Here is a 25,285-nt window from a genome sequence, read left to right on the forward strand (position 1 = left end):
CTGGAATACATCCTCGTTTTAGTCTCTGACTCTTTTGCATGCCAATAGCTGATAGGTTTCTTCAGCTGCCAGGAGCATCCTCTGCCCACAGCTGTGGCTCCCCAGCACGTGTGTCCTTGGAGGCAGCACAGAGTGAAGGATGTCCAGGGGGCTCAATCTAGGCCCTGATTAAAGCATGAATAAGCAGCACCAAGTACAGAAAAGAGAAATCCCTAGCAACTAATCACAACTGGACTGTAGGAAGTTGATTAGTGAACTGGAGCAAACAGCACTCAGCATCCACCAAGCTGCAGGGCTCTTTCTGCCAGGCTCACCAAAGGGAAAATGGCAAATGTGGGTGCTGTGCTGCTAGTCCCAGGCAGAGGACATGTGGACTATAAAGGAGGGTACAGACCCCTGTGCCATGAGCTTTTCGAATGTAGGCAAAACAGAGCCCACAACTGCTGCTGAGTTTACACCTTTCTTCTAATAGCCCTAATAGAAACCTTTTCATGGTGAAGAAAGCAATGCATTGCCCAAAAAGACCATGCATCTCCATAGGCAGAGGTTTTTCTTAAGACCCAATGGATAAAGTCCAAAGCAACTGGCTGGACTCCCTGAAAGATCTTTCCAACCTGAGTTACCTTGTGATAGACCATAAATTCTGCAACCCCACCCCCTGCAGTTTGGTAAGGATATGTAGATTACTGCAGCACTCTGATTTTACTTCCCACTGGACTTCTCCACTTAGCCACACTTTGCTGCACCACAAAGAGTCAGGTCCACTTTAAAACACTGACACAAAACATTTGGGAAAAACACAAGCTGGTTGTGACACACAGAAATTACCTTCTGAAAGGAGACAGGTCCATCCATGCAAGCACAAGAATAGCTGGACAAAGGGACTTGCTTCCTGAGTGGGACAAAACCATAGCAGCTCTGTCTCCCCAGAGCTGACTCCTCAGGCTGCTGCTGTACAAAGTGGGAGAGGATCTGCTTTTCTCAGACAGTGCTGGAGCTGGTCTTCCTTAGAGAAAGGAGGTGTAAGTGGCTGCCATCAGCGACAGCCTGCCTTGGGGCTCAAGCAAGTTCAACTCAAACTCCCAGCTCCACTCACCTCATGCCCAGCCAAAACTGCTGGGGGAAGGGGATCTTACTGCAGAGCTCTGAATATTTCTGAGCTTCTTTTCCCCTTAGCATTGCCTTTAAGAGCCCAACAAGGATTTCCTCCCCACTACCATTATCAGGAAGAGGTGAAGCCATCTGTACAAGCCTCATCTCGTTGCTCATCTCCCATCCATTAGTAACCACCTCAGCACAGCCCATGTCTACTCCAGCTGCAGCAGTGGGGAAGGTACAGTATCATCTCTCCTCCAGGGAATCCAGCTTTGGATGCCATACCAGCAGATAAACTGCAACCTCCTCTTCCCCTGCTGTCTTGCAGCAAAGCAAGTTGCTCACATACAGGACTAACACCATGCTGAACCCTCTGCCAGGAGAGAGCCGACTGCTTAAAAAGAGGATTTGTTAGCTGTCAGCCCAAAGGAAGGCACTAGGAGATGAGAGAATTACATAAAGGTTTTAAAAGCAGACCAGTCAATCCTCCCAGGTTGTGCCTGGTTTATGGGGACCTTTTCTTCAATAGGAAGAGCTGGGGGAAAGGCTCTCGCACTACTTGTTCACTGAGTTGGAACACAGCCTCCCACAGAAACAACAGGCTATCATACAGTAACCACGCTTTCAGATAAGCAAAACCTGAACGTGTTGTATTTCATCTCATCTCCTCTTCCACAACCCCGTATCAAGCTCCCCCAGGCCCCTTCCCAGCAGCCTCTCCCCTCACAATCTCTGCTCCCTGTGTGCCTCGCAGCTCAGCCTTACCACACCCGGTCACTCCTCTGACCTGTTACCCATGCCCAGCACCACTTCTGAGAAGCATATTATCCATCATTCAAGCTGTAGTCCCTCTGTGGTGACATCCCCACACCCTGATTGGGGGGTTTTGGGAAAAGGCAGATTGCTGCTACTGTACAAGCCACATCCAGCTATCAAAAAAAACTGTCACAGGGAAACAGCACCTTTGCACTGGAATGTAGACAAGGAATACTAACTTGTTTCCAGGAACATAAAACATTACTCTGTGGGAAAAACGGGTGAAACAGGAAGGTGACCCTTATTGCCCACACTGCTCCCACAGCCACCCACCTTCTGCTGAGGCCAGACACTGCTCCAGCTGCAAGGAGATGCCTGCAAGTTGGATCCTGCCCTGGTCTAGGCTGACTTAGTGCTGTGTGTGGTGGAGCGTGGGAACCTCTAGCATGAATTAATTATGAATGTGGACAGGGCAACTCCTTGACCCGAAGGAAGCTTTGTCCTCCAACTCAGCTACCAGGATCCAACTACAAATGGGAAGACAGCATCTAGTTTTCTTTCCAAGATTCAACTTCTATTTTTCATGAGATAATTCTATTTGCTCTTGCTGCTTCAGAGCTCTCTTGGTCTGGTAACTTCACTTCTAGAAATAGATGAATTTTCTTTCTCCACATGCCTTGTAGGGATTTATTCAGTGAACTGGAAGACACTTTCCTGCAGACTGACCTAGTTCCAAATTTTTGAGCTGTGAGGAATGCTGATCTGGTGGGCCAAAAAAACATCTGTTCAAAACACTTCCAAGGTCATCTCCCAAATTAAAGATGGAGATCTGGAAAACAAAACAAATGCATTATCTGCCCAACCCTCCTAAACCTAAAACCTGATGTTGCACGCTCACAGGTTTGGCTCTGGGACCCAGCTCAGTGTGTCCTTGGGCAGATGATTCAGGACAGTTTGGTTTTCACCTAAATTAGCTTCAGTCCAAGTAAGTTCTAAAATCCCGATAAATTATAAAAAACCACTGCCTTTCCTTTACATCACTCTGGTGAAGTCTGGAGTAACTTAAAGGTACCAAGCCCTCATAAATGGGGAAAGAAAATACATTTGTGCAGTAATACAAGTAAAAAGTCAAGGGATGGAGTGTTTTTTGTAATGGCCTTCAAAGGGATAAAAATTAGGAATCTAATAGAGAATGGAACTCCTGTATCAAAAAGCACTGCCAAAAGTGGTACAAGAAGAAAGCAGGAAGAAATGAACACTCTGGAAAAAGTCTTAACAAATCAACAAAATCATAAAATTGTTTAGAAGAACCTTTAAAATGAGTTTTATTGTCAGAATTTTACAAGTAGCCTTCAGTGGCATCATACAAGAAGAACTCTGTTGCAAAACTCTAATAAATAGTCTGCCCCAAGTCCCAAAATATTTTTTGAAATAAAATAGAACAAAACCAAACTTAAAAATAAAGAGAATAAAAGCAAGACTTCAGGATGCTCAGAGATGTTAGCAATATCTCCCATTTACAAATAATATCAGGCATTATATAAATCTCCTTCATACAAGTCATTAAAAAACCCAAGACATTCTAAACCTTTACAAAAGCACTCCAGAAATAGTTCCAAAGAGATCCATTTCCATGACAAAACATTAGAGAAGAACTCCATGGGGATTAGCATCACAAATGAAGTTTGAGGTTGAAGTGTAGTGTGTACTTGTGTGCAGCAAGATTAAAGACCGTGAAAAAGGGATTTGAAGAGAGCATGGAAGTCCGTGACAAGACTGTGCCTGATTTTAATCTGTGTATTTGAGAATCTGTGTATTTGAGAACACAGTGATAAAGGGGAATGAGAGGATGCTCTCAAAATTAACCCCCAAAAATACTGCACGTTATGGAAGGCAATATTTACTAAGGTAGTAACTATATCCTCAGAAGGGACTAGAAAAGGTTTCTCAGCACACTGCACAGTTCAGTGCCTGTGCAGACTGCAGTGCTTAAAAGCTGCATTTTGAAACCTAAAAGGTATTTTCTGTAGAGGTAACATGTTGTGGCAAGTTAGCTGTTCCTTCAAAGAACAAGAAATCAACTTAGCTGGCATGAAGCAGTTTGGGAAATCTTGTGCGAGACAGTTTCACTGGGGACTGGGGAATTCAGAGCTCCAATCCTGTCCCAGTGCTTTAAAAAATACACTTCTCTAATTCCCCTTTGCATATTCCTCTATCTTCCATAGTAAAGGATTTATAAGATGTCTCATGCAATAAAACACAACTTGAATATACTTTTCTCAAATATGTGACTTGAGAAAGCCAGGGAAACAGAATGGGAGGGCAGGTACATAGTGATGTTTGTGTGGTTTTTCATGGTGACATTTCAGAGGGCGGGGGGGGAAATAATCTCAACCTCTTTACAACTTCAGCTTAAGTCTCCTGCACGTATGCAAGCAACAGACTCCCCTGGAAGGGAAGGGGGCTGTACTTAATCTAGCACTGTTGCTGGATGGCTTATGTCTCAGCCTGCCTAATGTGCCATGAACTGCAGCGTGCCTAGTTTTGCTGTTTGTAAAGGTACTTGTAGCCGTTGTTTCCACAGGAAACAAAGGCCACCAGAAATGCTAATGCAATAGATGTGTGATAATGTGCCTCACCCATGGCTCACCTCTCTAGTCTCTCTCTAAGCTGTGATGCTGGTTGTACAGTACCATACACCATGGACACACGTTCTCTGCAATGTATGGGAAGGTAGCACTAGTAACCAAGCGCAAATTGCTAAGGAGACACCTAAAACATTGCATTGCATCCCCTTGTCTGTGGCATACTTCAGAAAACAATGTTAGAAGAGCAGCAAAGTAAACATTTCTTTCTAATTTTCTAGATGTCATAATATTCGCCAAAGCTGCAAGGAAAAGCAGATTACCTGAAACAGAGAGAAAGAAGTTAATGGAAACAGAGGCAGATGGAACAGCAAGCCTGATCCTGGCCTCCAAATAATTTTGTACATAACAGATAAAGAGACAATGTGCAAAAAATAGACATTCACATTTTAGCAGTTAAACTTTTATTTTTTATTTTACCTTTTTAAAATTATTTACTTTGTTTTTTCTACAAAAGGCAGACATTGATTGTTGATCTGCAATTGTTCTGAGTGCGCGCAGAGATGCAAAAAAGGGTTATTGGAGGATGAAGAACAGGGAATTGCTCTGACTATACTTTCACATGTCATAATTAAGGTGGCATTAAAGCTTAAGTCCCAGTAATAATATTCATAACAGATATTTTCTTTCCCCATACACCGTTCTCAGTTCATATCAATTGTGTTGAAAACCCATTCGGTGAATTTCTTCAGCTTTTCAGTTGCATTCTGGGATTCCTCCTGTAACCTCAAGTTGTCTTCCCGCAAATGTTGCACTTCAGCCTGGAGGCTGGCCTTGTCCTCTTTTTCCTTAGGCATAAGGAAAAATACAGATCTTAGTGGAAAATTTAGGTGATGCTTCCTATCTATCTAGAGCAGCAAGAATCTCTTAAGAAAGCATAAGTCTCATTCTTTTTAAGGCTTTTATGTGCAATAAGACACATGGATTTATAGCCAAGGGACATTAGTGATGTTTCCTTCCCCACATTTTGACTGCATGAACAGGATTTCTTTGTAATAGATCCCAGTACAAAAGCTGGCTCCCCAGGTGGTCCAATAAAATTGGCCATGACCTATTCTGTATGTACACGTGGTGATGGTTAAGGAAGTAAAGGGCAGGGACTCTTCCTGCAAACACTCTCCCAGTGAGACTTCATCTCATTACAGCAGGTCCTTCATGGACCAGGTAGGCATTAAAACAATACAGGAAGTTTTCCACCACAGAAATTACAGGTTTAGATAACATTGTCAGCTTTTCATCAGCAGGATACGTTTTTATGGACTAACTTCAAAACTTTTGCTATGTTACCTGAATTAGGAGTGGGGGTACTGTGAATCACCCTCCTAATTTAAGCAGAGGAATCAAACGCCTACAAATTCAGACACCCCATCCCAGCCATACATAATTAGAAGCCTGAGAAAAGTAGCAAAGAAATATCTTTTTCTCATACAAGGATGAGACTGTCACAGGCTAAGGCATGGCAAAGCAGGATTACACAGTTATTAGCACCACCAAGCACTAAATAAGTCTTACAAATCCTTCTGTAGATGAAATGCTTACCTTCCTTAAATCTTCTTGCAGCATCTTCAGCAAACCTTCCAGTTGGTCCACTTTAGAGGCGAGAGTTGGAGGAGATTCTTTACTGTTGAAAGGGAACAAGAATAGGTATTGATATGATTTACTGTCTTCACATAGGGTAGCTAGAAGCTTTGTCTATACCGAGCGGCTCTATGAAGGAATGCATTTGCATGCACCAAGAGGTCACAAAATGAACATAATAAAGAGTACGTGGAACACATGCAGCACATTAAACAAGAGAGCAAATTTAACTCATGATTACTTGGGTTCATCCCATCATTTGACTTCTTTCTACTTGAACTCACTGTAAATGCCTCGAATTACCATTGCTTTGGACAGGTTCATGAACATCTCAGACAAGAAAGAAACCCCAAAAAGGTTCAACTGGACGCACAATTATTTTCTTTTCACCTCCCAATTCCATCTTCATGAGAACTTGTGAAGAGTTATTACATGAAGCCTGGAGAGGGCTTCCAAATAAAGACATCCCTACTCTTTTTCTTAGTTTGCAGCTGGGAAAACCTGGACATCTGGTGTATTTACTTACCCTGTATAAGGCTTTATCTGTGCAGTAAGCTGGTCCTCAGCCTGATCACTGCTGGAAGCAGCGCTCACAGGTCTGTGATTTTCATCAGCAGCAGCAAAGAATGAAGCTCGCTGAACTGAGAAGGCAAACATACAGAGAAAAACAATGGCAGCAGTAATGATTATTTGTTCATGCATACCACAACAGCTACGCTGCTGCAACTCAGAAATTTCAGTCTGTTTCAAGCAAGCTGAAGTGATGGTATGACATACCAATGTCCACTTGACAGAAGCAAACTGGCAGTGCAAGTTTTTGCACCAGGTTTGCCACTGTACTGGATTCAGGAAGTACTGGCACTGCACAAGCAGCACTATGCAGCTCTTCCTGGGTACGACTGCAAGATACCACCCAATAACTTAGCAACTATATTTAGCTTCCTTTGCTCTATAAAGAATGCCTTTATCTTGAGGAAAGAAAAGCTCACTGTGTGCAATTTGGCCAATGACTTTTTCAGATCCTGAATTTTACTCCTTATGCCTTATAAAATGCTTTCAGATTGAAACATGAAACCTCTTTGCTGCCTTGTGTGTGCATTTCTTGTCCGGTAACTATTCAAATGTTCTTACACATCTCTAAATCACTGTCATGTGTGGTGTGAAAAACAGCAATATAAAGTCTTTTAGCTTAATAAATGAACCTTAGCAGCTGTTGGGCTCTCATTGGAAACAGAAGAAAATTGTCTTTTTCTGTTTGGCCAATTTTTATACTACAGGTTGGTGTAGCTCAGGGATCCAGGCAGCTGGTACAGACACCATGATTTGCAACTTCCAGGACTTGTGCTAAGGACACCAGTCAATGGTGTAGAGGAGGTGTTCAGGATCACAAACCATAATTTAGGCTCCTTGGTATGTGTCAATGCCTACTGGCTCCTGTCAGAGACTAGAGAACCAAAGACCAATGGAACTGTACTGTGATTCTTCTCCAAGTCAAATTTGAATGTATTTTTATAGCAGTGAGATGGAAGCTGCCAGCTAACACATTACTCCAGCTTTTCTTCATCTGAGCTGTCAGTTTGTTATCTTGACCACAGTGACTGCGTTCACACTTCTGAAGAGAAACACAAGTGAGTCTTGGGCCTACCAAGTGAGAGATTCAGGTTAATGAGGACAGTCAAATAAATCTCACCAAAAAACAGGGGATCCTTTAAAGAGAAACTGCCAACCACAGGGAAATGTGTTAAAACCTGAGTTTCACCCATATGTGGTGACGAAAAAACCATCACTACAAATTCATCTCCTCTTGAAGACCATGTCTTACTTTGAATACTCTTCCCAAAACTGCACAGCAGAAATATGAGCCAAGCTGCTCCTGCAACTCCTGTGGCAACAGAGCATAGGACACGAGTACATCTTGAACACCCATAGAGACATGCATTGTCCTAACAATATATAAGGCTACTACCAGAGAACAGTCAAGAAATCAAAGTGCTTCACAGCCTTCTCCAACCATGCTGAATAAGGTGAGTGAAAAAACCACTTCCATGAAGGTGGGACAGCATTCATGCAGATATTAGGAATGGGCACTTGTGTTTCACACACCTAGAAGACTTTTCTATTGGATTCTAGTAACAAATTCTCTTTCATCTAAACTGCATTTAATTTTAAGTTCAAATGTACCTAGACAGTTTACAGTTCTCTTCAGTTTACCAAGTATCATGGAGATGGAAAATGTGATGGGATGAGACAACACTTACATGCAAATCTATGTATTTGGCCAAGGAATTCCAGTATGAAGAAATGGTTTCTGAGTATTACATACAAAGTTTCAGGCTCTTAACACTTAAGTTGGTATTTTAAATGATCTTAAGATTCAGACTAAGTAGAAAATTAAGAACAACAAAACTGAAAGTCAGGATTAAAATAAACCCAAACAACCACAAAACTGTCCTTAATGAAAGTGTGTACAAAGATCAGCTTCCTAAGTATTATATTCTGAAAACTTACCTTCAAAAGCTTTGGCAGCATCTACCAAGTTTGACCAGTCCAGATCAGAGGCAGAATCAGGCAATGGCATAAGACCAGGGTCTGGCATGGGCTGCCGTCTTTGCTCCTGGATATCTGTGAGGGAGCTGTCTGAGGCAGAAAACTCTCCTAGAGCAATGCAGAATAGATTATAAACTCCATAAAAACACCCAAAAATTCCTTTCTTAATACTATTACATACCCTATTCTTAACTTTTCTGACATAGCACTTTTGGAAACAAAATTCACAAGAATGTTTGATCAACTGCAGTTAACCAGATACAGCCCTTTACAAAGCAGTTTCCTAAACCCAGCACGTTCCGCTCCTTTCTAACATGCCTTAATCTTTGTACCTGAGTGCTTCAAAAGCCAATCTCTGATTACCCAACGCTGGGCCTGAGGGAAATACTCTTCTACCCAACAATTCCTGCCTCTGCACAAGCTGAAGATACTTTAGAGGACTCTGCTACTTGCTGGGGATTCTACAATCCCTGGTACCTATTTGCTTCTGCAAAAAACAGAAAACAAACAACAAACAAACAAAGAAAACCGACCCAACCAAACAAAAAACACCAACCCAAAACTGTGGGGTTTTTTTGGTTCCTCTTTACAATCTTGAAACCAATGGGAGCCAACTTAAGCCTACCAAGACAAATCAGAACAAGAAAACCCTTAAAATTACTTCCAGAGCATTGCACATCTCTCAGCAGTTTTGTGAAACCTTCAGACCTTTACTACAAAACAGCCACACCCACCTGTAAGCTGTTATATGGCTTACTACGAAAAAAAAAAAAACATTGGCAAGCTTGAAAGAAGGATTTCAAATCCCTGTAATTTTTGTGCAAATTCAAACAACAGAAGTGAAACTCTTAGGTTTTCACCACTAATTAGGGCAAGACCAAACTGTCAACCAAGAATTATCTACTGTATTTCAGTCTACTGGCTGGACAACCAAAACATGTGCAATGCCTGGTCCTATGCGTGAGCTCAGAAGCATTAACAGCTTCTTTTCTCATGCCCTCTGTCAGGATGTAAAGAAGAAAACCTTGTAGGCAGTATTAGAATAGACAGATGTAGGGGTGAGAAGATGAACTGGGCACTTGGGAGGCAGCTGCTGAGAAGATTATAGTGAAGAGTCTGCTTGGATCATACAGAATAGAAAGAGTGTGACAGGAAGGATACAATCCCAAAGTGCCATGAGTTGTGTTGTTTATTTCCCTTCCCTTCTCAATAATTAAAATAATTTCATAAGACCTTCAGCTAAATCATATTGCTGCCTGGGGAACAGTGACCAGAAAAGCTACACTGCATTCACTTCTTTGTTCAGAAATCTTGATTTCTTTTGTGTCTGTATTTACTTTTTGTAAATGTAATTCTGGCTCAACATTAACACTGAGGATTCTTATCTTAGCTCTCAAGAGAGTTATTTTGGAGGTTGTTAACATGAAAATATTTCCAATTAGTGAAAAGATACATGCAATTAGATAAAAACTTAACTATTTGAATAGCTAGTTTTAAAAATGCGACTTGGATTGTTAAGGCAGATGAGTAAATACAAGCACTTCTAACTCACTGTTTTTCCTCTTTTTATAAAGGATGTGCTCTGGAATCTTTGAATTTAAAGAATTTTGAATAACTGGAAGCCAACAAATACTTGTGGTACTAAATATCTAGCTAACTTAATCCTTTTCTCAGCAAAGTACGTGTGGGAAGATAATTTGTGTGCCAATCAAATATCTGGTCCTTTTATCATGTAGGTCCTGCATTTTATAGAAAATGGAAAATCTTGTTTTGTTGACAGAGGTAGAAAGGTTATGTGCTAGGATGAGTTAGCAGTTCAGTGTGGAAAAGAACATGACAACAAAAGAAGGTTTTGTAGTTTTCTTTTTGGAAAACACAGTATTTAAATGAAAAGAGACAGAGCGCTGCTTTCCACTTGTACTCAGGTGGCATCATTAGTCTTCTGACCTCAAGCCCTCAGAAGCCAAATCCTCCAGCCAGTTACAAGCATAACCAAAGTCTGCAAAATTATTTTAGTGCATATAAAAAACAGAAATGAAAATAGCTCATTTTCTTAACTCTTATGCAAGAAACACGTTACACAGACACAGCAGCTCATGAAAATGTCAGGTTCAACACTGAAAACTGATGCCTGGTGATCACAGTCAGATGAAAAGAATTTAAAATAGATTTCTTCATCAGCCTTCACTGTCAAAGGTATCCTGTGTTGCTAAATGCAGACTGTGCTTAGGACCCACTACAGTGAGTTGAATCTATTGATAGCCTTGCATTTTCCTCTTGAAACAAACTAAAACATGGATAAATCAGAGCAGATACATACTTCTTCAGAAAACATTGCAGAATCCTACCCTGAGATCTACCTCTATTTCTGGAAAACACACTTGGTTACAAAGTACAGTGAGAACCTGTGAAAATTCCATTTCTCACTGAGACATTCACGTGCAGCAACACACAAGCCATCAAATGGTCCAACTGAGACTTTTCAGTAAACTAATGAAGGAAAGCTGAGTGTCTTCTTAACCAGAAAATGTTATTTGTAAAGTGCTGTCAACTGTGTGACTAAAGTAATTCAAGCCCTCTAAAATAATTAGGGTAAGGAAATGAATTTAAAAACAGTTGAACAGTTGGCACAATAAAAGCTGTATCTGGTGCAGCTGCATATCCAAATGTATTTGGAGATGCACCAGTATTTATCCACTTCTGCATCACTTTGCTAATTGTATTTTATTCCCATAATGCCACATTAAGGAACTGACAACAGAACTGAAGTTCTCTCTGGTGGATAACCAGGAATACATTATTTGTCCATTGGTCCAACTGATCTAGGTGACTCTTGGAAGAACTGATGGAAACTGGCAACCAGTGCGGCAAATTTCTTTGCTCCCTCCACAAGGCAAATGCATGACCAGTCATTCCATCTCACACCCACTGAAGTGAGGAAAAAAATTAAATTCCCATCCTTTTTCATATTTTCAGTCATGTGACTGGACTCCCCTCATCTGAGCAAAATCAAGATGGAACTATCAAGATGGAACTACCAACTTCTGTAACAAACATTCTCCCCCAAGATGATTCACAAAGGATTCCTCTGAAAGTTGAAAAATCCAAACTCCACTTACCATGTAGTGATTTCATTCCCAAAGTATAGGATGGTCTCCGTAATGGCAGCGACTTTGGGAGGGAAGGGTAGGTGCTGGTGAACAGAACATCATTTGGCATGGCTTGGTCCAAGAGCGAGGCCCGCGAGGTGAAGAAGTGGTCCCTTTGACCACTGTAAATACTCTCATCTGACAAAGTCCTTTGCAAGGCACGCCTTGTGGTAGGAGTGCTGGGAAAGGGAGACTGACAGGACAGAGTGTGTGACTATACATTCATAAACACAAATAAAAAGAAATGAGAAAAAATAATCAATAAAGAAACTTTTGAAATAGTTTTTTAAAAAGTAAGAAACCAAGTGTTAACATAGCATTTTTTCAGAGTGGACAGGTAAAAGAACTGACGGAACTGGCTTTTAAGGAGGTTATAACTAGGTAACATATATAGGCTGGAAAAAAAAAAAATCTCACATTTTAAGTTTTAAACACCCTTCAAACTTCTCCCGAAGTGAAAATCTCATGTAGGTCTTGCTGACTCCAGAGCTGATGTGTAGCAGAGAAATGGCTACAGAAGGAGCCTGAATGCTGGAGAAACCAGAGCTCTCCCCATTGCCCAGGGCTGGCTGCCTTCCTGCAGGCACAACACCAGCAAATGCCAACTAATTAGAAGTCTCCTGTTAATGAACAACTAGACATACCCCCCACTGCTGTGGGTCTCCAGAAGTATTAGAATCAAAAGCAGTCCCATAAATAAGAAAGCTTGTGTCTTACCCCCACCATCATCCCAGCTTCCTCCATGCTGCAAACAGGAGAAAGCAACGCTGGGGGTAGCCAGGAGTTTTGCACTCTCAGGCCAGTGTCAGAGAGCTCCTATAAGAACCACTCCCTCCACCAGAGACACTGATTTTCATGAAACCTGTAGCAACATAGCTATCTCTAAGGCATAACATTTCTTTACAGTTTGGTTGAAATTTGCTCCAAAAGCTTTCATGGAGAAGTTTTTACAGAGCTTCATTTGCTCTGTGAGAATTTAAACAAAAAAAGAGAAAATGGGTTTAACAAAAAAGAGCAATTAAAAACAGAGTTCCTCATTTGCACATAAAAACAGTCATCTCTTCTAGGAGAGAGGAAAAAAAAAAAGTTTCAATAGACAATATTCTATTCCTGTTATCAAAATCCCTCACTACAAGGTGGAAGAAGAGCAGGGAAGAGGGACTGTTGTTACTGCACACAGGAAGACAATCTGCGAATCCTCACACCTCTTAAAAATTTCAGTATGAGAACATTGCTGGACATGCTTGTTTTATGATTATGAATCAAAATTATTAAGATTACTTCCAAAACCCTGCTATCATCGGAAGATAAGGAAATAAAGAAGCCAACTTTCTATTTTCCATGCCAATTTTTTATTATCAAATCCTCCCCTCTGTGTTGCCTCCTTCAGGACTTGTCCATCACAGTGTGAACCTGCATATACCATTAACACTACAGAAATGACAGCTCCTGCAACACAGTTGTTACTGTGGCATATGAAGACTGAACTGCCCTTTTTTTGTTTTCTGCTAATGAAAACTTCTGGTACCAGAGCAGGGAAAAGATAAAAAGCTACTTGTCTGAGAATATACAATGCTAAAATAGTAGGTAAGGAGATAAGGAAAGCTGCGGAGATTGTGTGAAGATGCACAAGGCACACAAAATCATAGCCTAGAACAAATTCTACTGGCAAACAAAGCCTTTGTCAGCCAATAGACAGAAAGAAGAAGGATTTTTGGTGCAGTGAATTAATGTAGGCCATTACCATTCTTTCCTTTTTTTCTTTTGAAGTGTCAAAAATTTATATGCTGTAAGACTTTTTCTGTAAGATTAAATCTGAATTATACAGTGGACAGAATTAAATTACTTTTAAAATGGAATTTTACTTCTAAGATGCAATTTATTGGTGTGACAGAGCATTTTTAACTTGCTGAAACTTATCAAAAGTGCAACCAGGAAATAACGATCAGGGTAAGAACTGATTCACTAACCCCACAGCAGAAAAACAGCAAACTTGGGAAGATGTCTTGGAATGAGAACAATATTCTTGCTCAAAACAACCAACAGGAGGTGTTTGCATCACCCATATCCCAGCTCCCCTCAAAACTGACACAAACCTAAGAAAAAGCTATCTTGCCAATTATAAGGTTTTATTATCTCTGGCCTCAAAAGTAACATCTTTAATAATTTGTGTATGGAACCCACACTTACAAGCTTTAATAAGCCACTTCATGTTTTTACTAGCAAAAATTGAAGTTACAGCTCTCTTCTGCATGGTTGCTGTGGAAACAATTTGGGCTCTGGATGGCAAGCACTGGCTGTACATGAAGACTAGAAATCAAGACATTCTCTTCCAAATGATGGATTCTAAAAATACATGCACTTACATGTTATTCAATGCATTTTGAAACGTATCAGGAAATGTTTCTAACTATTCTGCAAAAATATAGGCTTAAGTTTAGGGATCATTTCTGATACAGGATTACTGAGCTATAAAAGTATGCTTTTTGCAAGGAGCTTCAATACTGTCAGTAAGTCACTGTCTAGTGATGCAATCAGAGAACAGTTAAAATATGTAAGACAACACTGCAGGATTTTCCATAACCCAGCAGTACTATACGTTCTTTGCAATTCGGCATATTAGTTTCTTTAAGTCTGCTCACAAAGTTGTAATAATATTGAGAGACTGTAATAATGAAACTTTTCACCAAATTAATTCTCCACTAATCAGTTACAAAGAGATTATTTTCTGTCCATGATGAAAATTCAGGGAATAACTCGCATTTTATTTTCCTGTTATGGGTGAGAACAGAAAATATCTCTCTCTTTACCATACCTTAAAATTCTTCTGGGATTCAGGTGTTGGGCTATCAAGATCTATCAATTTCTTCAGCTCTTCTTCAACAGTGGACTTGGAGGCTCGTTTTGGGGATGCTCGCAGGTCTCTTGCGGATGCCCGCAGCCGAGGGTGGGCCATTTCATTGCCATCACTCTGGTGACGTCTTAAATGAAATGGAACAGACACATTCAGGTCTCAAAGCCCTGGGGCAGGAGGCATGAATGAAACAAGAATTATAGCACCCTCAAGTTTTTAAAAGAAAAAAAACAAACGAAAAATGATGTAGAGGGCACAGAGGATGGAAGGAGTTTCACTACTACAGCAGAGACTCGCTTTAGTGGATACCTGTGGAAGCACTAAGCTTGTTTAAAAACATCAACTAGCAATGCAGTAAAGTAATTCAAAGGTTAATGTAATGCATTTTCCCAATAAGGGACTGAATCCATTAAAATAACATGCATTCTGTACAAAGCTAAAAAAAGGTGTCCTCAGTAAGCCCAAAAGCAGCAAATCACCAAGTTTCTTTAATATTTCAACTGGCTTTTTATAATGTAGTTATCATAAAGTTTCACCATCTCCTTTTGATAGCCAGTTATTGGTATCATCTAGTGATACGGTGCCTGACTCAGGAACAGTCAAGGTTTGAATAAATTACTTTGAAATGGGCTTCCTGAACTATTCCCTTTTTGAGTCATACTTAACAATATTTTCACTAGTAAGTTGCTTCTCAATTTCTCTTCCAAAATAGATGCTTGCATATTTTAATTCTGAGGTATTTTGGCTTGCTTTAAGCCAGTTAGACTGGATACTGGCAGCAATTTTAACAAGGCAATGTGGAATGCCAGAGTTAATGAACAACATGCACGGTACTACTACATGGATGAGAGGTTTAAGTAAAACTCAGACTTTACAATAAGAGGATTTTTAATATTTGCTCAAATGGTATTTTGAGTCACCTTTAAGTAGTCCCAAGAAAGGATAAGCTTTAATAGGACTGAAATGCACAGAGCTTTCTAGAAATGATAAAACCCCCAACTTCTACAAATGAACAGGGAATGAGATTAGCCAACTATCAAATATTTAAACCATACTCCAAGAAGACTAGATTAGAGATTAAGTTCTACAGAAGATGAAGCATTATATTAAATAGTCTTGAACTCTTCTCTACAGAGAACTGTCACAGATCAAAATGCTTCTTTTACAATTAAGGCAAATGATCAAGCAAGAGAACAAAAAAAACAGTCTTACTTTCTTGAATCCATAAACCCCACTGAGTTTATTGTCCCTTCTGGCTTCTTCCATCCAATCAGATACTTGCTAGTAGCACCCTGGCGAGGGTAGAAAGTCCTAGGACCAGACGAGGAGGAAGAGGAGGAGGAGAAAGAAGGTGCAAGCTGGGGAGAAGTAGCAGAATGAAGTTCTTCTTTAGGTGAGCTTCTGGCACTGGTGAAAACAACAGGGCTGGCAGAGTGTCGTGAGCTCATGGTACTAGGAGGAGAACATAACAAAGACAAAAATTGCCTCAAATGTGTATATAGGGGCCTTGTTTAAATGATTTTAGAGCAGAACTCTGGGCACAAGATGTTACTCTTATGAACAGCGGGTAAATTAGTAAAACCAGTTTGCTCTTCTTAGGGGCCTTCCACCAATGGCTCATTAAAACATCTCACATAGTAAGGGAAAAATTTTGCAAGCAACATCTAAAGATACAATACAATCACTTCACAAAATGGGAAACCTAGAGGTTCATTGTCATTAGGCAGTTTAAAAGTAATACATGAGATTTTAGTTGAATTAGCAAAAAAGAACCCAAGTCCAAATTCTTGCTGGAATTTCTGGCTTTAAAAGAAAACATATTTTGAAGAAACTTAATCAACAAGAAATGTATCTTCAGACCCCACAACAAACTAAAGAAGAAACCAATACAGGTCTCGAAACAGGGCTTGCTGAATTTCACCTGAAAAGCATTTATTTAGCATTTGCAAGAAAAAAAAAAAAAGGAAGACTCAAATTGAGACATTAGAGCAGGTCTCTAACATATATCACTATTTGTCAAGACAGAAAATGGAGCTGGGAAGACCAACTGCAGCTTGTTGGGAGAAGGAGATGGGCTTTAGATGGAAGATACTCTTTAGTAATGCAGATACTCAAATCTGATGGAGCTAGCTTCCTACCACAAATACTAGGCCTAGACAGTATTTACTATAACAGCCTTAAAAGGTCAGTCATTTATAAGCACAATACCAAGAAATTGTTGCGTACAGCTTTAATACTGAAATAGCATTACATATCCAGAGACCGGTTTTCTACCAGCTCTCTACGCAACTTATCCACATTTTCATCCCTGGATCCAACACTGCAGTGAAGGAACTTGAAACAGATGGCCCCATGGTAAAGAACAGTTTCTGACTGAGAAATAAAAATAAGCAGGAAGGCTAAATAAAGTCACTGAATAATCTCTTCTTCCTTAGCATAGCAGAAAATTCTTCGCCAATCTTTTCGTAACTTAATAAAACAATGCATTTTCACATGTATCCCTCTTACTGAAATAGAAAAAAAAATTAAGGTTAAATTTATGTTGCTGCCTGGGAAAATAATGCCACCCATGTTTAGTCTCAAGCAGTCAGTTATCTAATCCATGCCACTTGTCTGGCTCCTGCTGTAGTAGTCAATGAAGAAATATCCTAGGGAGGCGGTTCTGCTTGTCTTAAATTAGGTATCTCAGATATGCAGGGAGAATTGATGCTTCGGAGTTTCTTCTCTCCTTCATTGACTACAGATGGAGTTGAAACAATCACCCTGAAATAGGTTTCATTGTCATGTGGCTCAAGTTAAGGACCATGATTCCCAGCAGTGAAGTGCTGTGGGCTTGATGAAGAGCCTGGGTGGACTGTAGCCTTCTACTGCCTGCTGCAGCCCAGGGGCAAGACGCACCTCTGCACTTGCATACAAACCAAATTACAATAATACAGCTTTTGTATTAAAGAATTATATTTCTTCCTTCCTCCATCTCTACATTTGAAAGGTCTATTCAATAGAGAACAGACTGAGAAAATACAGGAAGATATTTTCCTGTCCATCAATGCCATATATTTGGTGCTGCACAGCACAACCTTCATATTTGTAACAGATTTAAATAAGCATACTTTTATAGCAAGAAATTAGAGAAAATTAAGAGCTAGGGGAATAGACAGTAGTTTTTTCTTCATTCCCCCTTTGTCTCTTCCAGTACTGAAAACAAAAAATCTCCTACAGAGTCTAAGTAAACCAGCCCATCTGTAAGGTATCACTACCACAGCATAAATTGCCATTTTAGCCCCTCTTAAATACACTCAAGAAGTAGAAAAGTCTTTCTGCTTCAGTGTAGGGAAAAAGGAGAAAGGAATCTCTGTCCACATTTTAGAATTCTTCAACCCATCAGGTATTTCTCAAGGAAGTGCTAGTTGTGACAAACCATTTGTTAATAAAAATGTGTAAAAATAAATATCCAGCTCCTGGATAGGCTAATGGTGTTGTTACTGGGGAAAGAAGGTAACAATTGATGTTAATTATGCTTGGCATAAAATTTATATAAGATGCATATATATGTATAATATTTATTATGTAATATACTCTACACATTGTGCATTTTAAGTATTATTTGAATATTTATTATAATATGCATCATATAATAGACACCAAGAGCAGCCTGGCAAATGCTAGCAAAAGTAGCATACAATTGTAAATACGGTTTTCTTTAAAGTTCATTGCATATTTTGAGCTGTGGTTTATATGATATAGTATTTTTGGGAGGCTATTCTGTTTTAGGACTACACACAGAACTGTGAATATGACTGAAGCTTTTCACCCTACCAGTAAACACAAGCAGACCAACAGGATACTGACAGGCAGAGAGACACTTGTTAACTGAGAGCGTATTTGGAGAGCAAAAGGCTTTGGATAAACTCTACAGAAACTAAATCAGAGCTGGAGCACTATGATAGTGATGGGAAATCATTAGAATATTTGACACCAGGAAGGATGCAGAGAATTCATCATACTGCAACAGATACCTTAACCAGCTTAGTTTCATCTGGAACAGATTCAGTCCTCTTTCTCAGGACAGAGAGATGGTCACTATTGTTCCCCTATCTCCCATCTCAATTACTGAGACACCAAGGATTGAATTATGAAAACATTCAAATATTACATGAGTGACTGCAAGAACTGCAGATGAGCCATTCATAAAAGCTATCTACAATAAATAATATTTTAAGTGTCTTAAGATTATCAGAAGTAATGAAAAATGTATTTGATTATAAATAGTCAACATTATCCTTTTAATTTTGGTAAGAAGACCATAAAAAGTGTACAGCTTAGGTAGGAATGAAAGTTTGATTTAATTTTTTTGTAAGGAATTCATGCCATCAGCACATACTGCTTCATTTAATGACATTCAGTTATAATGGTTCTGTATAATTACTGGCCTACATAATGCAGTTCTCCTGGGATGCTATGAGAAATCTGCACAATCATCAGGAAGGACTTTGGGAATGGGGGTGGAAAACAGAAATAAAACCCAGCCAGAAGCTCTGCTGTAGAAGTTAATCACTATAATTTACATTTTGCCACCAGTTCTCAGGTACAAGTTCTTTTATGCACCATTAAATGATCTGAGCAGTAATTATCGCTCATCTTCTACAGACACAAACACTCTAATTTGTAGTTATTTTCTTTTCTTTTGTCACAGAGATCTTTTTAGGGCCATATTCCTTTTCTTCTTGCACAGAAACCTCATTTTAAAGACATTTCAGACATTATGGCATCCACAGGCAAAAGATGAAAAAAACAACAAAGGATAGCAATTTAGAAACTGATAAACACACCAATTAAGATGTTCATTTCTCATGAAAAGTAGCCTGTTCAGAATCTCTCTTTCGTCTCCCCTCCTTCACCTCCTTGAAACAGGCATCTTCCTAATAATCTCCATAATCTGTACTTGTCTTTTGGAAGTGCCACTTTAACCTGCCACCAGGTCCAAGCTGTTGTGCCTCCACAGAGGAAGCAATGAGACAGTTGGGAGCAAAGAGCTGGATGATCTAGGGTTTCACTGCTGTTCAGTGTGCAACCAACCGAGGATGCCACAAGTACCAAAACCAAAGCTTTTTATCTCAGACTATGCCTTTGTTTATTGACATGCTCTAGTCTTCAAAAATAAAAAAATAATAAAGAAGGAACATGAGTCAATCTGTTTTTAATCTGCCACAACAAACTATGTATGCGCAAGTATTGCTCCATTTCTCAAGTATCATGCCTGACATGTTCTACAAACAGCTACTACTCCTTTTTGCAAAGAGTTGCATTACTAACATCTCGGTTTTAAATTAAACTTGGCCAAAAGAAACCTCAACTGCTTTCTCCAGAATAAAGCCCAGGAAACCTTTATCTGTAAATTTCAGTGACAGTCCGAAAATTACAAGGAGAGAATAATTTCAATACCATCAGAGAAACATAACATCAGTTAATCCACACCAACTAGAGAAAACACCATGTTTTGACGACACAATGCTATAATATAATAAATAATGAGATAATAACCCTATTTGGTGCTTGAAGAAGAAACCAGAACTTCTGATAGTCAAAGATGCCATTCCATTAGGCTTTACAATAAAGCTTCCAAGACTTAGACAAATTTCTTAAGATTAAGTGGCTTCCTTAAAAAAATCCTTCTAAACAACAATGCCACTAACTTTATTGCAATCAGCATTTTGTATAAGAATCTCAACATTTGATGTTTCTGCCAGGTACATTCAGATAAGTACTGCAGTACATGTGGTAAATTCTACTGAATGTTAAAAAATGCACATAAACATCTTAAAATAAAAAGTGTAATACTGTAGACAACTGTCATATAGACTGTTAACCTTCAAGAAAGGGGAACACACTAACATGCCAGAAATCTAAGTTCTTCTGCAGAGTGTTTCCTCCAAATTTGCTCAAGTCCTTCATGCACACGCAGCTACTGGAAACACACCAGTCTCAAACACCTGGGTGGGATTTCTATCAATTGAGTGTCAGCTTTGGTGCCAAAAATGGCCAGTGAAGAGAGGAAGTAAACCAGAGTGGAACCACCATTAATGGATTATTTAGTCAGAATTACCATGACAAAGCACATAGAGACCACTACAGTCTCTATGACAACCCCTTTATTTGCAGCTACTGTATGAGGGATTAGTGAACTGTTCTCATAAGCATCTAGCCTTGCATGGTAGCTTTGTTCAAGACAATTACCAGAAATTGCTTTGGGCTTCCAGTCTGCAGGGATTTTGGCTACACACTCAAAACAGAGGTGCCTTAAGAATAAAAATGCAACAGTCAGGCTCCACAAGGCCAACAAATCATGATGATCCCACATCCCCCCGAAAGACCTATGTTTTCTTCTTGTTGCCAGTATGGCACAGCAGGAATATTTTTGAAAAGCACACTGAATGCTTCTTGGAAAATGGGTTAGGGAAATGGTCTAAAATATTTTCTGCTTCTATTAGCACTGATTAACTTATGAAGTGTGCATCTTCCATCTGAGGTGTTTAAGCACATTACACATGTACTTAATAGTGCTGATTTTACAAGTGGCAATACTGAGGGAGAGAGAGAAGGTGACTGTAACCAGTCAAGCCTGTACCCACAAGCTTGCAGCAGAATGAGATTAAGATCTACATGGTAGCACTCCCAAGCAACTTGCTGTCATTATTGATCATACCAACTGCGAGCGGATTTCCAAAGACTGGGGGGAAAAAATGCAAAACATCTGAAAGGAGTACTTGCAAGACTAAGAATAAACCCAATATTAAACTGTTTATTAATAACATGGACTGATCTCCTTTCTGATCTACACATGAACTGCAGTTGTTGCAAGACACTCCCCATGAACACATCAGACATGCCTGTCTCACAGATAGTTTAGCAGCAGCAGTTTAGTACAGAATATGCTCCAGACTTAGTACTATAAGCAGTAGCAGATGCAAAAGCTGGTCTTAATTTTCAAGCAGTCTGCACAGTTCAATCTTTCAAAACGCTGATTAACATAAGTAGAACCCCCTCTCTTCAACATCCACTTCTCACTTTTTACACGTTAGAGAGTGAGAATGGGAAAAAGCATGTTGGGGGGCAATCATACAAGAGGTGAAAATTACCTTGTATGTGAGACAGCATCACTTAAACTGTAAGCACTGTTCTCCCTTGTGAGAGGGTTGGAGGCTGGCTGACTCTTGCTGTGAATATCCAGGCTGAGTGAGGATTCAGCTTTCCGGTCCATGTGGCTGTCCTTTTCTAGTGTCCTGTCTGCAATGGAGACCACTTCGCTGGAGCTGTGCCACAGCGGTGCCACCTTCTCCTTGGCCAGCCCTGTGCGGGGCGATGTGGCAGCCCCCAGGGAGGCGGTGCTGCCGTGGCTGGGTCCGTAGGAAGTGGTGTCTATGCCACTGTCAGCTGATGTCCCTTGAAGGTAGTTGTAGCTGTTCAGCTCCGATTCTGTGCGCTCTCCACTGTCGTACCATTTCTCATCACTGTGAGCACTGGAGGCATTGCTGGAGAGTGTATTGCTGCTGGAATGGCTGGAGTAGTGGCTGTCAGACTACAGAAGAAGCAACAAAATTATGACAACGGAGAGGAGAAAATAAACGGTTACAAAAGCCACCACCGTACAACAGGAGCTCTCCTACCTGGAGGTACTGGATAGATTGAGGAGACTAATAAACTCTGAAAATTTGATTCCAGCACAGTGCACATCCTCTGTGCTGACTGCACATAAAAAACCCTTTCTTATGGATTTGGAAGGCAAGAGAAGCTTGAGTTGTTTGTGTTCTGTCCCAAAATACCTTGCAGTGGCTCCTTTCAAACGCAGTTCTGCTCAGCCCAGTCCAATGAAATTGGCTGAGATATGTAGACTTTGACTAGGGTTATAGCAACAATAATTAAAAATATTCTAATACTGCAATGTTTTAGAACATGACACATAAGCAATCCACAGAAACCGCATGCTATTTTATAGGCAACTGGATTACTAAAAAAGTCAAAGAAGACCATAGCCACTTCTCTTCCTCTTCTTGGCAGTAGGGTCTCTTTCCTCCTCAGCAGGAGTGTCCTTTGCAAATGACCAGTGAAACATCATTTAACTAATGTGAAATTGTCTTCCAAAAAGCAGAACTGCATGAAAAGAAGCTTTAATGTAATGCTTTTAAATTATCCCATCAGGGCACGCCAGTGCCTGCATGGTTTGTATGTCCTGTCCTTGATTACAGCCCACTATTAACAAAGAAACTGAATGTCCTTTAATTCTTAGTGGTGGAATATCCCATTTCAAGAAGAATTTCTTGTCATACACTTACTGCTTAGTAGATCATCTACCTTTGGAGTATTTATATCCATTTGAATTCTACTGAACCTAAGTTCTGATCATCTATAGAATCAGAACTGAAGCAGTAGACAACAGATCTGTTGGATGACCACATGGCCTGGGAAAAAAGGAATTGATAGAAAGCAGACTTAAAAGTTTTCTATTTGTCTACCCCTGTTTAACTGAACAGACACAGACAGAGATCCCAGACAAGTATAAAAAAAATAGATGCTGCTACTGTTTTCAGAAGGAAATAGGGAACAGATGCATACTGAGAACAAGGAATCACCAGCTTCCATGTCTTTTAATATGCTAAAGAAAGAATTGACAGGAAAATGGGGGAATATGAAGTTGATCTGGTCTCCTAGTTATCTCCAATTAAAGTTACTTTTCTTCATTAATAACTTGATCACTTGCCCATCCATCTGTCCACATAGTAAAGATTTACTTTAACAATGACTAAACCAGAATAATGCAAGCATTAATAATTCCAGTGTTGCACTTGGCACTCAAGCTAATGAGTTATGTATTAAATCACTATGCAGTCAAATACATCTCATGAAAAACAGGTCAATCTAAATTTAAAAGCTAGTCTGTGCTTCTAAGAATACGAAGACGGGCGTATTACTGTTTGGGTTTATTTGGTGTTTTCTTTTTTAAGTAATAAATATGTGTTGTTATGAATTAATAATCTAAAAGCAACACTGCCAATTGCATTGAAAGAATAATGCTGGCAAGCAGGAGCAAATTAAAGACTTGGAACCATTAAAGGCTTTCTCATCACATCTAAATAAATGCAAGTAATACTCTCAGTAACATCATGCAACACAACTCTATTTCAGATTGTTGTACAAATAAAAAAAGTGATACAGTTTATTGAGTAAAGCTTAAAGTGTGCTTCTTTTGTAACAGTGACTTCAATAATTTTCAAGACATTTTAAATTTATGAACTTTACTGTATCTACCTATCTCTCTGTACATAAATTGGGAAGTGAGACTCTCCACAAAGGCATGAATAGTTAACTCTGCGGAGACAAAAAGACAGAATTTACCATTTAGAACTTCAAAAAAAAATTTAAAGAAAGGGGTTCTTCTACAGCAGGATTCCAGGAGTCCTTTCAGACAGACTTCCGACAGCATTCAAGGTGCATTATAAAAAAGGAGAAAATACAAAACCAAAATCACTATTCTGTCTCAGAGCTGTAGCTTTCTGGGCACTGCATTAGAAGATACACTAGTTAAACTGCAAGTCTTATGTGTTAGGTCTAGGAACAGCTTTGCAAATTTTTACAAATCCTTTACTTCCCACAAGATAACAGACAAGAGGTTGCTGTTCAACTGTCAGCATATCTTTATTAACTAGTAAATATTTCAGTACACTGTGCTGTAGGATTTAGGTACCAACAGGCCTGCTCTGCTGCATTCTCCATGTTCTAGTAGGGAACAGGGTTTTTTATTTCCTTTTTTTTAAACTACACTCCAAATGTAACTTTGAACAACACTTTAGGTATCAAGAGCTTGTGGAGCAAAAGCAAAACATTAAATAATTCCTTTTTTAGGATCACTTACATGACCCTGCTTATTTGGAGACAAATGTACCACAGGATCCTGTCTCATCAGTCTTCCACTGGGGCTCTCTCGGAAGGATGGCAATACTTTTGAGACTGCTGGGAGATGGCACGTTGGCTCTGCAACACAGCACACAACCATGGACTGAGAGAACAGTGCTACAAGCTAAGAAAACATGTAACCTCACTTTACACTGCAATTCTCCCAATATTACCTTAGCCAAAACCAAGTTCATACTGTGACAGAACACAGGGGAGGAAGAGGGGCCCATTCCTGCCTGGTGTAAATCATTAAAGCTTCATGAAATACCAGCTGCCACATTCTGACTTTTGTTAGAACAACCTGGATGGTATCATGTCCCCACTGTCTAACAGCACTGTATCAGAGCATGAAAACAGCAGACTATTAATTTTCACAGGGTATTGACACTGGATCTCTAAATGTGTGATATCTACCAACAAGAGAATTAAAGACTGAACACCCACATTTCCTTAAATGGCATTCTATGCAAGGCAGGACAATAGCAAAAGTCTACAGTGATCACTTAAATGAATTCATTTTCCCCAGTACAACTACTACACATTTCTTACCAAAGCTGATTTAACAAACATTTTCTAATTGGAGAGAGTGCAGAGAAAAAAATCTCTTGATATAATACTATCTTAAACATTGCTGGCTGTGAATGCGGAAACTGCATAGACGGACAAAAGGGATACTTATTAAGCTAAACCTGACAAAAGTGAATGGAAGTCAA

At 39.7% G+C, this 25,285-nt stretch overlaps 1 protein-coding gene across 1 annotated transcript in view; it reads right to left on the minus strand.

Moving 5' to 3' along the window:
* Positions 1-5,140: 5,140 nt before the first annotated feature.
* Positions 5,141-25,285, minus strand: part of SIPA1L1 (signal induced proliferation associated 1 like 1) — a 69,878-nt gene continuing 49,733 nt past the window's right edge. Inside the window, exons 12-20 of the mRNA XM_062494226.1 lie at positions 24,532-24,650; positions 21,761-22,200; positions 15,837-16,076; positions 14,586-14,751; positions 11,741-11,984; positions 8,583-8,729; positions 6,601-6,715; positions 6,036-6,117; positions 5,141-5,284 (exon numbers count right to left, since the gene is read on the minus strand). Of these exons, the coding sequence (XP_062350210.1) occupies positions 5,141-5,284; positions 6,036-6,117; positions 6,601-6,715; positions 8,583-8,729; positions 11,741-11,984; positions 14,586-14,751; positions 15,837-16,076; positions 21,761-22,200; positions 24,532-24,650 (1,697 nt within the window). The remainder of the gene's footprint in view (positions 5,285-6,035; positions 6,118-6,600; positions 6,716-8,582; positions 8,730-11,740; positions 11,985-14,585; positions 14,752-15,836; positions 16,077-21,760; positions 22,201-24,531; positions 24,651-25,285) is intronic.

Source organism: Cinclus cinclus, chromosome 6, assembly GCF_963662255.1.
Source record: "Cinclus cinclus chromosome 6, bCinCin1.1, whole genome shotgun sequence".
Lineage (NCBI taxonomy): Eukaryota > Metazoa > Chordata > Aves > Passeriformes > Cinclidae > Cinclus > Cinclus cinclus.